Source organism: Pelodiscus sinensis, chromosome 4, assembly GCF_049634645.1.
Source record: "Pelodiscus sinensis isolate JC-2024 chromosome 4, ASM4963464v1, whole genome shotgun sequence".
Classification (NCBI taxonomy): Eukaryota; Metazoa; Chordata; order Testudines; family Trionychidae; genus Pelodiscus; species Pelodiscus sinensis.
The window spans coordinates 82,154,723-82,169,534 of record NC_134714.1 but is presented as its reverse complement, the minus strand read 5'-3'; the positions used below and the strand labels follow the sequence as shown (position 1 = coordinate 82,169,534).

Below are 14,812 nucleotides of genomic sequence, written 5' to 3'. Positions count from 1 at the left end.
AGGGTCAGGACAGGTCTCCTCACTCACTCTGTCCCAAAGCTACTGAACAGTGGTGCTTTCTAGGAAAAGCACAAACATGATTCAGAGCCGTGCAAGGCTAAAGGATTAGTACTGGAGCTGGTCTATTTGAGATCTGGATTTGGGAAGAAGGAGTTCCGTGAGTCACATGGGGAGGAAGGCACACAGCAGCACATCTTTCTTTCAGACAGGGATGTCATGAATATACCTCCTGGATCCTGAATTATTCATGAGTGCTCTGGTCCCCTCTACATCCCTCCCCTACCCCCACATTTGGTGTGTCTGCATTTCTAGCGCGTGCTTACCTTGCCTCGCCTCGGCACCTAGATAAGATGGATTGTGGGATTCAGGCTGGAGTAGTCTAGCATTGTCCAAATAAGTTGCAGCAGCCCAGTCTGTAACTTTTGGCCCCCTCAGTTGATTACTCAGTTTCCCCAGCACAAGTCTATCATACCTATAAGTCTTAGGGGCATGGATTAGTTGTTGCTGCTTCTGAAATTCCCTGTAGAGCAGTTTCTAAGTTGCCTTTTTCCCCTACAACATGTTTCCACCCATGGAACAGTTTTGCTATGTGCTGTTGTCTCAGGTCTCTCCCTTATCATGTGGAACGCCCTGTACACATCTGAGAAGGTCATCATCCGCTGGACCCTGCTGACAGAAGCCTGTTACTTTGGGGTGCAGTTCCTAGGTGAGTAGCTCTCCTGGGGGAGGGAGGAAGCAGAGGGAATTGGCTAAGAGAGAGAATACCCCTTCCTCACACAAATACCTGGGAAGAGGGGAATGCTGGGAATGGCAGAGAAGCATAATTTGCACTGTTTGACTTTCTTGGGTGCCGGGCATGGGGAGAAGGAGATCCTGATCTTGGTTACACAGGTGGAAATCTCACTGAATTGGATGGCATTATCCAGACTTAATGTAGTGCAGCTGAGACCATAAGTGGGCCTCTGTTCAATGTGAGTGAAACTTACTTACCCAGTCAGAGGGCTGCTGAGAGAGGATAAAGTAGAGGAGGCAAAGTCATTAATATGACTGACCCATGTGAAGTGACCATCTCTGTAATACCCAGCCCTCCTGAGCACAGCAAGTGCTTCTCAAGTGATCATCCCCAAACCAAGCAGTAGGAAGGCATAAAGCACTACTAAGCTAGTGGGGTCCCTGACCAGCCCAGGAAAGGGTTAAATGCCCTAACCGGCCATTATTCAGGCCCTTTCTGCATGCCACTGTTTATTGTACCTACAACTTTCAGCAAACCCTCCCCTCCATCAAAGGCTATGTCTACACTCGTGGCTTCTTGCGCGAGTAATATGCAAATGAAGCTGTGTGGAATATCGCAGAGCCTCATTTGCAAACCTAATGAGCCACCATTTTTTTCAGAAGAGGCTCTTGCGCAAGAAGGAGCGTCTACACTGCCCCTTCTTGCGCAAGAAAAACCCTCCTGTGCAATGCCGTTCTTCCTGAAAAATAATAGGTGTAAGAAGCTGCGAATGTAGACATAGCCAAAGAGTTAAATCTAAATCCAATAGCTTCCTTTCCCGTGACCCAGGGACTCCCTTGCCAGGGTCCCCATACTCCAGGATGTCAATAGACCATGCACCTGGGAATCAACCTGCTTCGTATAGCAGCCTCTCTCTCAGCCTTAGCAGACATCAGCTGTTTATCCTTCACCTAATACCTCCTCAGCTGGGTCTGATAATGCTCAGACAGCTGATCTTCAACAGGGTCTGCATCAGAATAGGCCTGGTTACTCTTAAGGCTGTTACAGACATGCCTGGAGTGGGAACAAAATAAATGATAGCACAAGGCAGTGGAGAATTAGGTCATGAATCTTGCATCCTCCTTTCTTTTCCCATTTTGTGTCCCCCCCCCCCATTCCTTCTACATAGGGTGGAAATTATGTTGTTTGCATGCCTGTAGAATGCTTGATTGGTGCACTGAATCTATTTTGCCACTAACACCCTCTTTCCAACCCACTACTTACCCCTCTAAGTCTCCGTGTACTCCTTAGCAAACTGGAGCTGAGAGCTGCATTTAGGTCCCTAGATTCTGTGGCACTCTGGAAATTCTGTGGTATTACATTAAAACCAAGGATTTGTATTACATGAAATACAAAACTGAATAAACCATGTGGGACAACATGCTCTGATATTAAATTCAATATATTTTACACTATTCACACATGGTTTCCAATATGCCACAGTTTCTTGCATAGACAGCTCGCTTGCTTTGTAGTGTTGCCATTGGAGGGGAAGGAGGGGAAAATGGCTGGGTTTGGCAAGGGATAGCTTGTTGCCTGTAGGAGGACTTTATGTGTGTGAGAAACACATTTTATTAATGTTTTTGCTTTGAGAAAAATCAGCAATGAAACTAACAAACTTGCTACTTAAGCTGTCAGCTGTAGATTTCAGAATTATCACTGAGTAGGATATTTCAGGCTTCTCCCCTGAAGATAGAGCTTTCTTTTTCCTAAATGAAATTTTAAATTATGGAGCATTTCTCTAGGGCAAGGGATAAATGTCATGGCAAATTCTGTGGCTGTGAAATCACACGATACATAGACCCTGTCCATACCCTCTGGCTACGTCTACACTGGCATGATTTTGCGCAAATACTTTTAACGCAAGATTATTTGCAAGTATTTGCGCAAGGGAGTGTCTACACTGGCATGTGCTTTTGTGCAAGAGATGTGCTTTTGCACAAAAGCATCCATGCCAGTGTAGACGCTCTCTTGTGTAAGAAAGCTCCGATGGCCATTTTAGCCATTGGGCTTTCTTGAGCAAGAAATTCATGTTGCCTGTCTACACTGGCCTCTTGCGCAAGAACACTTGCGCAAGAGGGCTTTTTCCTGAGCGGAAGCATCATTGTTCTTGCACAAGAATCACTGATTTCTTACATTAGAACATCAGTGTTCTTGCGCAAGAACTCCCTGCTAATGTAGACAGGTGGCAAGTTTTTGTGCAAAAGCACTTGCTTTTGTGCAAAATCTTGCCAATGTAGACTCAGCCTCTATGTAACTTATCCCAGTGTTGAATGTGGCCTTGGTATTCTAGTTCTTTTAAGAGTTATTGCCACTGTTGCTTAATGCCCTGGTGAATCATATACTGGAGTATTAATATTAGAAGTAGAAAGACAGATTGATGGGCAGAAATTGTGTGCCTGTCTTGTCATTTTCAGGTTGGTAAATTCTCTTAGTGGCAATTCTCAAAAGGGCATGGAGAGCTACACTGTATTTAAATATACTCTGATTCTATTATTTACCTGTGCCTTGTCTCCTTTCTTCTCCTTCAGTTACCACCATTACCCTTGTTGAGAGTGGGCGGATATCCACAGGTGCCATGCTCCTCCTCGCCAGCCGGATCCTCTTCATCCTTATCACCGTTTATTATTATTACCAAGTTGGACGGCGACCCAAGAAAGTCTAATCCCTGAGGCTTCCTGGGGAGAGGGTGGTGGTGATGCATTATTATTTTTTGTTGGTTCCTTCTGTTCTGAAACAATTCCCTTCTTTTCCACTTACCGGCATGAATCAGTGTATAAACCTAGCGCTGGCAGCATTGCCATCAGGATCAGGGGGAAGAGAGAACCCCTGCAGGTCCCCCTCCATCCTGTCTAGAGAAGGCAAGTGACTGCAGCGAGAAGGCTAACAAGATGTAAGAATCAGTCAGGCTCAGGGTCAATGGAGGAAACGGGCCAGTGGAATCCCAATCTCAGAAACCTTTTGAGCAAAGCACAAAATGATAGCAGCACATAGAAACAGACTCGGAGAACGGAAGCAAAGGCAGCTGGCAGATTCAACCCAGTCCCTGCAGGCTTGGAGCCTTTCATTTAGCCTATTGCTCACCCTCAGAGCTTTTCCCTCTTTAGTGAGGGAAATGTATTTGCGCAAGAGGGCCAGTGTAGACAGCTAAAAACTGTTTTGCGCAAAAAAGCCCTGATGGGGAAAATGGCGATCGGGACTTTCTTGCGCAAAACCGCGTCTAGATTGGCACGGACGCTTTTCCGCAAAAAGTGCTTTTGCGCAAAAGCATCCGTGCCAATCTAGACGCTCTTTTCCGCAAATGCTTTTAATGGAAAAACTTTTCTGTTAAAAGCATTTCCGGAAAATCATGCCAATCTAGATGCAGTCCCAATGTATTTATTCTGCTGAGAGATGCTTTAGAAATGCTGGCAGGAAACACAGGACTACAAAGAGCAAAAAAAGAGGGTAGAATCTTTATTCCCTGTCCCATCACAGAACAATCACAGTCTAGTGAAACTTAGCCAAGCTGCAGCCAAATCAAGTGGGGGCTCTCTTTGAGGGAGAAAGAGTACACTTGAGTTGTGTTATTAGAGAAATGTAAGAATCTGTTGAATAGTCTCTTAAGTGTGAGGAAGCCTTATTGTCTTGGAAGTTTCATAGATAGGTGGGGCTGCTGCATGTATTTTTATCCCCTTAACTCCCATTGCTGTAGCTCTCGGGATGGTAACAATAGTGAGCATCCTGGAATAGATCAGCTCATGACTCTAATTAGTGTCCCCTAACTAGGCTTAGATAAGGCCATGGTTAAAAATACTTCCCTTATGTCCAGTCTGTGCTGGAGTGCCCATCTTTCCTACTGCTTGTAGAGCTCCATTGCAAGTCACAATAGGGAGAAAAAATGCTGGTTTCAGTGAGGACAGCAAGGGGGTAAATCACTGTTCAATGAGTATCTGCATGAATTATACTCTAGTAAGGACAGAACTAGATGAGCCAGCTGGTCCTCTCCACTCCTACAGCACTGGTACCTGCTGGATTCAGTTGAAAAAAGGACCAAAGCCTGAGGTTTTATGTCTTCAGGATCCTATTTAGCTGGGCTAAAGAATGGCTGAGAAGGTAAAAGCACGGGGGCCTTCTTGCCTTCTCCAGACATGCCATTGCTCTCTGGCTGTTGCCTCCCTGTGTGCAGGAGACTGAGCAGGACTTAACCGTTATTCCATAGCATTGACACTTCTACTCAGAACCCTGAGAAACGTTGCCCTGCCCCACCCACCTTTCAGTACCAGGCAGCTTGTTTTCCACTGAATTGAAGCCAGAAGGCTTGGCGAGATGACATGGACTTTTTCATTCACCAACATGGGGAGCTGTTGGGTTGAACCAGTGTGTGCCCAGGAGTGGAGCTGATGGAGCATGTGCAAGCTCCTGGCTGTTGAGAAGCAGGACTGTCTGAACAACAGCGCTAAGGTGGCTTCTGAAGGACATTAGCTTTAAGCACCACGTAAGCATCAGCCAGGGGGAAAAAAACCCAAACCTCTGATTAAAGGTAACATGGACATTCAAGGAGCATTCAAGATAAAACCTGGTGCATCTTCACTACAGCTCTCCCCTGAAGCCTGTTTCTCTTACTGCTTCTGGCATTTACAAACAGCTGCATGACCTGGGGCTACCGTGTGCATTGCCATGATGGGCCACGCAATGTCTGTGTCAAGTGGAACTGCTGAAACTACTGGAACTGATGCTAAATCTAATCATTTAAAAAGGGTAGAAGCCAAGTGCAACAAGAAATTAAACTTGGGCCCCCAAGCTACTTGCTAAGGCTGCTGTTGAGCATTCTCCTCTAGCCTGGCCAGAAGATGACAGGATGTAGTTAAAATTCATCATGCTCCTCAGGACTGCTCTTTTAAGGGAACCTTTAACTGGGTGGCTCCTGGGTGTTTTTGGTTAATTTTATTTCACTAGGAAGAGGCAGGAAGGTTTAGGGAAAAGATCTGTCTTTGGGGTAGGGGTAGAGAAGTGCTGCCCCTGGTATACAGCAAACCAGCCAAAGTCATGTTGCTCTGCTAAGACACAGCATTGCCTAGCATAATCTGCTCTCTTTGTGACTCTCACTGGTGCACTAAATAAGGACAGCTGCAGCCACATGAAATCCAGTCGTTGTGGCTTTGAGTAAGATGGGGGGGACAATATCTAACCCCAAAGGCAAGGTACTCTAGGTGCAGCCTGACAGATGGACACAGGGAAAGAAATTATGGGGCTATAAGAAAGGTCAGTAAAGCTCACCACAGTGTTGGAGGTGAGGAGGAGTAGGCTCAACTTCTTATGTCTTCTCACTGGCCATAGGGGTGCGATTGCCCTCATTCAGTTATGCTAGTGTTGCAAAATATGCCTCACTGCTGGGCACAACTGTCAGAAGGTGGCACCATTGCATCAATCATGGCAGTGAACCATCCTATACACGTTGCTCAGTGCTATTGCATTCTCATCTAGATGGTGTCCAGTATTTCCAAAGGGATGTTAAAGTGCCTAACCTCCTCTGGAAGCTCCAGCCACCTCCCTGGCCCCTGCATGGACATATCAAGGTTTTTTTGCTGCTATTATTTCAAAGGTGTCAGCCACTCAAATAGTGACTCACTTCTGGTGTCTGTTGTCCTCTCTATCCCAAGGTATCTGGCGCGAGCAGAGCATTGGGGGGTGGCAGCTACTGCACATGAGGAGCAATTCAGTGCTCATCAGTGTAACGCCCTGCATTCAGAAAAGGACAGGAGACTGGAGCTTAAAACCAAGCTGCTCTGCAATGCCATTGCACTTAATCTTGGTTTGGGCAGCGTAGGTATGGCTACCCTGGAGCTGAAGGGTGTAAATGCCAGCTCAAAGACCCAGTTCCATCAGACCTAGCAGATAATACACAGCCACACATCATTTCAGCAAGTGGGACTAGCTGCCCTAAGTATAAACCTAGCTGCCACTAATGGTATGTAGGGGGCTAGCTGCTGTAGCCACACCTCCAGTCTGAATACGTGCTCAGTCAAATCTCTCATTGAGCTACACTGGGGCTGTCTCAGAGTGCAATTTGCACCTTTCAGCTCTAATGCAGAACGAGACATGCCCTGTCCAAGAAGGAGTGTGTGCAATCCGCCCTGGCAATCACTAGTTACTGGCTGGCCAGGACACTCTACCATTTGGGATGAGCAATCGGCAAATGCCTGACCCCACCATAGCAAAAGGGATTTTCAAGCTCAGGACTGGAGCACTGTGGGGGCATATGTACACTAGGAAACTATTTTGAAATAACTAAATTTGAAATAACTCCCAAAACAACTATTTCAAAATCAGCGTCCTTCCCTAAGGAAAGCAGGAGTATGGATTTTGAAGTATGGATACTCTGCTTATTTCAAAATAAGGGGGGTTATTTTGAAATAAATCCCTAGTTAGACTAGGATGTTACATTTCAATTAATGGACTAATCGACTAGTCGATACATTTTGCATAGACTATTTGACCAATTGATAAGGGTGCCTCCGCCTTTGAAATGTAGCAGCAGCCCTGCGGGAGGGGAGTTGGTGTTTGTGTGACCTTCTGCATAGCTAAGAAGTATTCTGAGTTCCCAGCAGAGATGCCTGCATTTGCATGACCTGGGTAGTTTTCTGCAAATTAATTTTGTGCCTGGTTCCTGGGTCTGCAACGGATGTACAATGGTTTCATACAATTGGATTAATACAGCCCTAAACGTATAGTGAGAGAAGACAGCCATTCAACTCCCAGTTTAGCCCCTTCTGATCTCAAGCAGGCTAGTACTGGCACTGGAGAGGAGAAAGATTCTAGTCCTACCGCCAAACCCTCAGCCAGCCGGCCTTGTCCGTCTCTTAGGTTGTTTTGGATTCAGTTTATACCTCATCTTAGCTGAGTTTATTCCTCCTTTGGTGAGAAAGTGACTGTACTTTACAAAAAAACAACCACCATGTGAATAGTGAAAATTAAAGCTGTCCCACTGCACTGTCACAATATCTTTATTTTTATTTTTTTTAAGAAATGCGCACAAACTGCAGAATGCTTCAGGCGCGTGTTCTGGTTTATATTACAAAAAATCATTTCAATATAAAAAGCATTACAAGAGGCAATACAGGATAAATTAGCTTCACTATCTAATAAAAGGAACATTTACGATTTTCAAAATAGATTTCAACGTTCTTTCACACGCAGGCTACTTCCCAGGCACTCGCAACAGTAATTTAAGAGTTAAATAACAGATTGGACTTACAGAAACAAACTGCTCTAGATAATTACATGAAAGGTGCATGGGGACAAACACTCTGGTGACTTCACTTAGATCAGTTTCCTACACAAGAGCTCTCAATTGAGGAGAGATTATACCTCAACATCAGCTAAGCAGAAACTAAAGGGAGAAAAACGTTGGGTCCTCCTGCTTAGGAGCTCTGGAAAGAACAAGACTCAGAATTGTTGATTTTACAGCATGAGACCACAGACAAAGGCAGTGACACATCATGTTGGTCAAAAAATAAAACTTGCATGTCTCACAGTAACAAAGGATTTCCTCATCCTGGAGACTCCTGTTCCTTAAAATTCCATGGAGGAAATTCCTCCCCTCTCCTCTTGACTCAGTTCCCAGCATTTCAGATGATGCAAGATGGTTGGAAGCTGCATGAAGGATTTGTGTATCTGTTAACAGCCACCTCCATTTCTTATTGGAGGGGGCTGCTTTTCTGGTTGCTTGAGTGTGTCTCAGGGTAAGATGAGAATTCAAAATGATCTTAAACTGGAGAAATGGTCTGAATTAAATACAATGAAATTCAATTAGGTAAAATGCAAAGCACTACACTTGGGAAGGATTAATCAGTTGCACAATTACAAAATGGGAAGTGACTGTCTAAGGAAGGAGTGTTGCAGAAAAGGACCTGAGGGTTGTAGAGGACCACTAACTAAATAAGCCAACAATGTAATGCTGTTGTAAAACAAACCCCAAACATCAGTCTGGGATGTTTTAGCAAGAGTGTTGAAGCCAAACATGAGGCGTAATCCTTACGATCTATTCTGCACTGCTAAGGCCTCTTCTGAAGTACTGTGTCCATTTTTGGGCACCACACTTCAGTAAATGAGGACACACTGGAGAAAGTCCAGAGGAGAGCAACACAAAAATAATTAGAGCTTTAGAAAACAAGACCTAGAAATAAAAATGGGAAAATGGCTCTTGTTTAATCTGAAGAAGAAGAGACGTATGGCACAGGGGACGAGAAAAAATAATAGTCTTCAAGCAGAGCCGTCCCATCCATAGGATAGATCAGGATGACTGCCCCAGGCCCCGTGGTGGCCGCCCCAATCGTCAGCAGCCTGCTCCATTCTGCCGTCCTGCACCACTGTGATCGGCTTCTCCACGGTGTTGGGGACCAGAACACCCTGCCCCCAGGAAACTCTGTTTCCTGCTGCTGCAGAGAAGTGGGTCACAGCAGACCAGGAGAGGGTAGCGGGGCAGGGTGGAGCAGACTGCCAGGCCACTCAGGCTTCTGTCACCTGCATTTCTTGGGCGAGATAGCAAGGGGATGGAGCACAGGAGAAACTTGAGGAGAGGTGCTCTGGGTCCTGTGCCTGGGACACGGGGAGGGGTTGCCCCAGGCTCTGCACCCCTCTCAGGATGGCTCTGTCTTCAAGTATGTAAAAAGGTGTTAAGAGGATAATGAAAAATAGTCTCCTTATCCACTGAGGATAGGACAAGCCGCTATGGGCTTAAAATACACTGAGGGAGATTTAGGTGAGACAGTAGGGAAAAAAATCCTGTCAGGCTAGTTAAGAGCTGGAACAAATTATCTAGGGAGGCTGCGGAATCTCCATCACTGGAGATGTTTAAGAACAGGTTAGACAAACCTGTCAGGGATGGTTTAGATAATACTTGGCCCTTGCACTCCTGGAAGGATCTCAAGGTCCCTTCCAGTCCTACACTCCTATGTTCATAGCCATTTAAAGGGAGAATATGAAGGTTTCAGACTATAAGACCACCATACAGGGTCAGACCACAGGTGCATCTAGCCCAGTATCTCATCTGACAGTGGCCAATGCCAGGTGCTTCAGAAATAATGAACAAAATAAGTATCAAGTGATCCATCCTCTGTCCCCCAAGTAGAGAAAGGGAGGAGATGACAACTGTATAACGGGCAGGGAGGACTGAAAAAGGGAAACAAAGGAGAAGAGATAAGAGAGGAGACTATGGAAAAAAGGAAAGCTGTTTTCTGTGAGAAAAGGGGACACAGGAGAAAGATTAGAGAATAAATGAGAAAAGGAGAGGAAGGAGAGAGAATAGCTATTACAGAGAAAAAAGAATTAAGGGAATTAAAAAAGGTAGATAAAAAAAAGTGATAAATAGGAAAACCAAAGGGGAATAAGCCTGGAAAGGCAGCAGTTAGAGTTTGCAATTGTAATTATCCCTGTTCTTCATTGCACTGTGCACATGCTGGCAGAGTCCCCTCTGAGAGGAAAAGGCAAACCTTTCACAATAGAGCAAGACATAAAGGGGATTGAAGGGAGGACTCAGCAAAGAAGATGGTTTGCTCCTCCAGACACCAAGAATTGCTGCCACATGTCAGGTGTCCAACCAGAGATACAGACACCAACTGACAAGAGCAAACACTCTACTGTCTATGGTCTTTTGGAGGTTAGCAACCCAGGGCCTATTGCCAGCTACAGTCTGGCTATTGTAAGTTGAGTAATGTGTGGTGGTTGTGGCTACTACTTATTGCACCCTGCCTCCACAATTAACAAGGTTATTTTAGTTTCTTCTTCTCCTTTGGGATTCAGTTCTCTCTCCAATGTGGACAATTACTATCTGTTGGAGCAGGGTCATGGCCTTTTCAAGCTAGGAGGCTACATTAAAATTACTTCACTTGGTTCTGCTCTTTTCTGTCCCTTGGGACAAGCTAAAGGGAAACGGTCAGATCAGAAATGATACCACATGATGCACAAAGAGAGACAACTGCAAGGGGGGTCCCTTTGCTACCAGTACGTGTTTGGGAATTTCCAACTGGAAGGCACGTTGGAACCCAATGTAGATAAGTAAGCTAACAGAGCATGACAAACTAAAATGTTGCACACAGGAGTTGAGTATCCAAGATCTGGGAGACAAAACAACATGCCCTTTGCCCTGAGGCTGGCAGCATCAGCTATTTTTGACCAGACCATAAAACACTGTACAGAAAGCCAAAGGGACAGAGTAAGGAAGGAAAGGTATGCACCAAACATCTGATTGCATCTCAGCCCTGTCCTAACCAACCCCTCTTAGAGGAGGATCTTCCTCTGCATCTCAGCCCTGTCCTAACCAACCCCTCTTAGAGGAGGATCTTCCTCTGCATCTCAGCCCTGTCCTAACCAACCCCTCTTAGAGGAGGATCTTCCTCTGCATCTCAGCCCTGTCCTAACCAACCCCTCTTAGAGGAGGATCTTCCTCATTTTCAACAGGGTCACCCTCTAGTGGGACTCCAGGGAAAGGCATGCCTTAGTCCCAGTAATCCAGGGAGTCTTCTGGAGGGGGTAAGTGAGGGTAGGTGACCCTCCTCTTCTGAATATGTGTTTCCATTTCCTGGCAAGCAGTTAACACTTTAGACCAGAAATGGAAATAAGTAAACAATGGCTGCCACAGTTTTCTAGGTATCAAAAGCCCTTTTTGTCTGGTCGTTTGAAACCTGCCTGACCCTTACACCTCCTTGCTGTGGTTGACCTGCTTCCTTCTGAGCACTGAATCCAGCCCCTGTGTTGTGTTATACAGTTCTCTTTCTTCAACAGCCAAACCAATACAATTGAGAATATGCTGGCAACCTCCTGTTCTGAGAGAGACCATTTCAGCTGCCATTCCTCCCACCCACTCTGCAGGCAGTCTCTAGTGCAATCGGTTGCACATTGCACCTAATTAATGTCTGTGCCAGTTGCTCTGGGAGAAGGTCGGTGTGGCGTGGCGTAGTGCGCGGCACCTCAAAGTTCCAGCCCCTGAAGTACAATCCTTTTGGTCATTCATATATTACAACCATTTTTTTGTTTCTATTTTGTTACAAAAAATAAAGAGTTTTCCCCCTCTTTTTTTTCGGTCTTTCCTCCAAGCACGTAGGAGCATGTCGGTTGCTCAGGGGGCACGGCCTACTGGATCCCTCGAAAGAGACACATTGCAAAGATCATGGCGAACAGCTGGAAAGGGATGAGAAAGAGGAGAACACACAAAACACAGCTATCAGCCACATCTTGTAGAACAATGAAAAATGCTTACTGAGGCCTAGCGATGGCGCTGCCCTGACTTCATATAGGCTGAAGGAGGAGGGGGAGCTCTCGCAAGCCAGGGAGAAAGAAAAGCTAAGGCTTTGCTTATCCCAGCAGAGGCAGAGCTGCACACCTCTGCCCTCTTCCCAGTACTTGAAAGCCTCTTCTCACCCACTATTGGCAAATGCACCCCAGGGAACAATGGCTACTCTAGCCACCTGGGCTCTCTGCAAAGTGTCTTCAAATGTTCTGTCTCTAGTATTCACTACCCACTCTGCCCCCCCTCCCTCGCCTACTCCCATTGTTGCAGTGCAGTTCACTCTCCAGCCAGGCGCTGGAGTGCTCTGCTGTTCCCAGTAGCTGTTGTTCCCTGTAGCAGGAAAGCAAACTGCCTCATTCCCCTTTAGAGATGGAAGCGCAACCACCTCATTTATAGTGTTAGTGTGCCAAGCAACCACATGCCAGATCCCCCGTCACGGTCACAAATTAGCACCACTTTCAAGTAGGGGAGATTTTCTGATAGAACCCTGTTTCTGCTTCTGTCTAGCTCAAAGACAGGTGCTTTCTGATAATTATTTCCTTTAGTTTCCTTAAAGACCCAGCCCCTGGATGGTTTCAGCCTTCATTCTAAATGAAAAAAGTGTCTAGTTTTTGTGGCTATGAAGAAAGTTTCAAAATGTGACTCCAGTGTACTCCAAAGGCTCAAAAAGCAGAAGGCAAAAAGAAGACCAAATCTATTATTTGTACAGAATCTCATGATTTTAAAACCAATCTCATCTGGGGTGGCTAATGTTGTATATCAAAGGTCTGAAACTCACAGCCCTCAAGCCATCTACAGTTGGAATATTTTTGCAATCCAGCTCGGGAGTCCAGACAGCCTGCTGGGGTGTGTCCATATCCGTCCCGCAGGCCTTGTCCCTTCCTGCCACTGACCCACCCTCTCTCCCTCAGTGTATCCCATCCCCCAAAGGATGCAGCCTTGGGGATTACTGGGAGAGGGGGCCTAATGCACAGAGGCAGCAGCAGTCATGGCCCTGGGGAAGCAGAATGCACTCGGATTACCAAAATGCTTTGATCATAGATGGCCCTCAGGCTGTGAGTTTGAGACCCTTGCTGTATATGTTCATAATCTCAGGCCACTATTCTTCCAGACTCTTAAGTAACTGCCCCTTAAAAAGGCTCAGATTGAAATGTATTAATCAAAATGTGCTCCTAGGTAGCCTCTGGGACCATGTGGTTGTGTTACTATTATCCTTTCCTCTGATGGTCTGTGGCATTCCCTCATTCCATCTGGTTTTAAGCACTATGGGGCAAGGACCTCTCTTTTATACATCTATGCTGCACAAACACACAACAAAGCAGGGCCTTTACAATCTTTGCTTCTGACAGGCCTGTCCTTTTATACCAGGCTAACACCAGATGGCAGTGCAGGCTTAGTGGATGAGGGATTTCTCTGCCTTGCATGCAGACAGACAGAAAAACCAGCCCTTCCTTTCTAATTACTCTGAACTATAATCTGCATTTTGCCAGGGAAGGGTCCTGTTGAAAGGCGAATGTGCAGCTCCTGTTCCTGCTTTTGGCTGCACTTGCATAGACACTGCATTTTTAACACACTAATTGCTCTAGTACCTCAATGGCCAAAACGCCAATGGCGAGAGCTCCTGCAAGGTACACGTAGGTCTCGAAGGAGTTCAGAATCACAGTGTAACAGCCCTAGGAAAGAATAAACCATTGTGAAAACAGCAAAGCAGCATTTTTTTTGTTCTACAGACATTTGCTTACAGCCCGTGTTTGCGTACCTGATGCCTGCCAGACCCAGAAACCAAATACATGGCCTCCAATCAACAGCCAGTGAGTTACAGAGACCCACTCCATGTGGCCTTTAGCAAGCACAGCCCCTGGAGGCAGAGGCTGTATTTGATGGGAGATGGGCTTGGGTAACAGAGCCATAACCCATCACTCCCCAGCATGGGCCATACTCTTCAGCAAGGCAGACAAGACCAACACTGGAGAAACCTTCACTCTTCCAGATGGTACATGACAGGCAGCTCCCACTATTTATGCTGGTTTGGTTGAGGCTTCATTTTAAAGCTGGGGTTGGAAGGAAAGGACTATGAATCAAGGTTCTTCTGAGTTTAGGCAATAATTCGCTAGGCCTCCTAGAGCCTGCCTCTTAGATTCACCATCTGTAACATGGTGTCAAATCATACCTACCTAGCCATCTCTTGAGAGATTTGATGCTTGTAAGAGCTTTGAGATCATTGCACAAAAGGGAAGAGTGAAGTGCAAAGTAAATCTCATCATCCTTCAAGGTTTGTTGTTGTTGTTGTTATTCATAGTAAAGTATCAATAATACAGGACGCATCTGTAAAAGCTCCAGTAGAGAGAAGAGCTGTGTGAACTTTTCTGGGAGGCCCCAGCTTTATCCCTGTCCCAGTTGTGCTAGCCCACAAAATCTTCCAACAAACTGGCAAATTTCTGCAAATGGGATGGGTGAAAAGAAATATGTACAACAGTCTGTTTCCCCAAAACATGCACACCTCCTATTGAACGTTACCCTGAGACACATACACAAATGTATATTTGTATGTGCACTCACCCATGGACACATACCATCTCGCATCTATGCCCCAAGACCCCTTGAAATGGCCCCTGCTGCACTGTAGGTTCCGCATGCTAAGAAAGACCCCCAACACAAACTAGGCCAGCATCTTCCTAGAACTTGACTCTGGTCCAGGAATGTTTGAGCTCAAACAATACTTAAAGAACTTCCTTCCTTCTTCACTGGTTAGAACTATTTTTGACAGTTGT

The 14,812-nt window shown here is 45.8% G+C and overlaps 2 protein-coding genes across 12 annotated transcripts in view; one reads left to right on the top strand and one right to left on the bottom strand.

Moving 5' to 3' along the window:
* The window catches only part of TP53I11 (tumor protein p53 inducible protein 11), a 60,720-nt gene extending 52,967 nt beyond the window's left edge, over positions 1-7,753 (top strand). The window contains exons 6-7 of the mRNA XM_025185334.2: positions 605-706; positions 3,304-7,753. Of these exons, the coding sequence (XP_025041119.1) occupies positions 605-706; positions 3,304-3,437 (236 nt within the window). The 3' untranslated portion in view covers positions 3,438-7,753. The remainder of the gene's footprint in view (positions 1-604; positions 707-3,303) is intronic.
* Positions 7,743-14,812, bottom strand: part of TSPAN18 (tetraspanin 18) — a 195,619-nt gene continuing 188,549 nt past the window's right edge. For all 11 annotated transcript variants that reach the window (XM_075927541.1, XM_075927537.1, XM_075927536.1 and 8 more), the window contains 2 exons: positions 13,631-13,714; positions 7,743-11,932 (listed from right to left, as the gene is read on the bottom strand). In XM_075927541.1, coding sequence (XP_075783656.1) covers positions 11,885-11,932; positions 13,631-13,714 — 132 coding nt within the window. In that variant the 3' untranslated portion in view covers positions 7,743-11,884. The remainder of the gene's footprint in view (positions 11,933-13,630; positions 13,715-14,812) is intronic.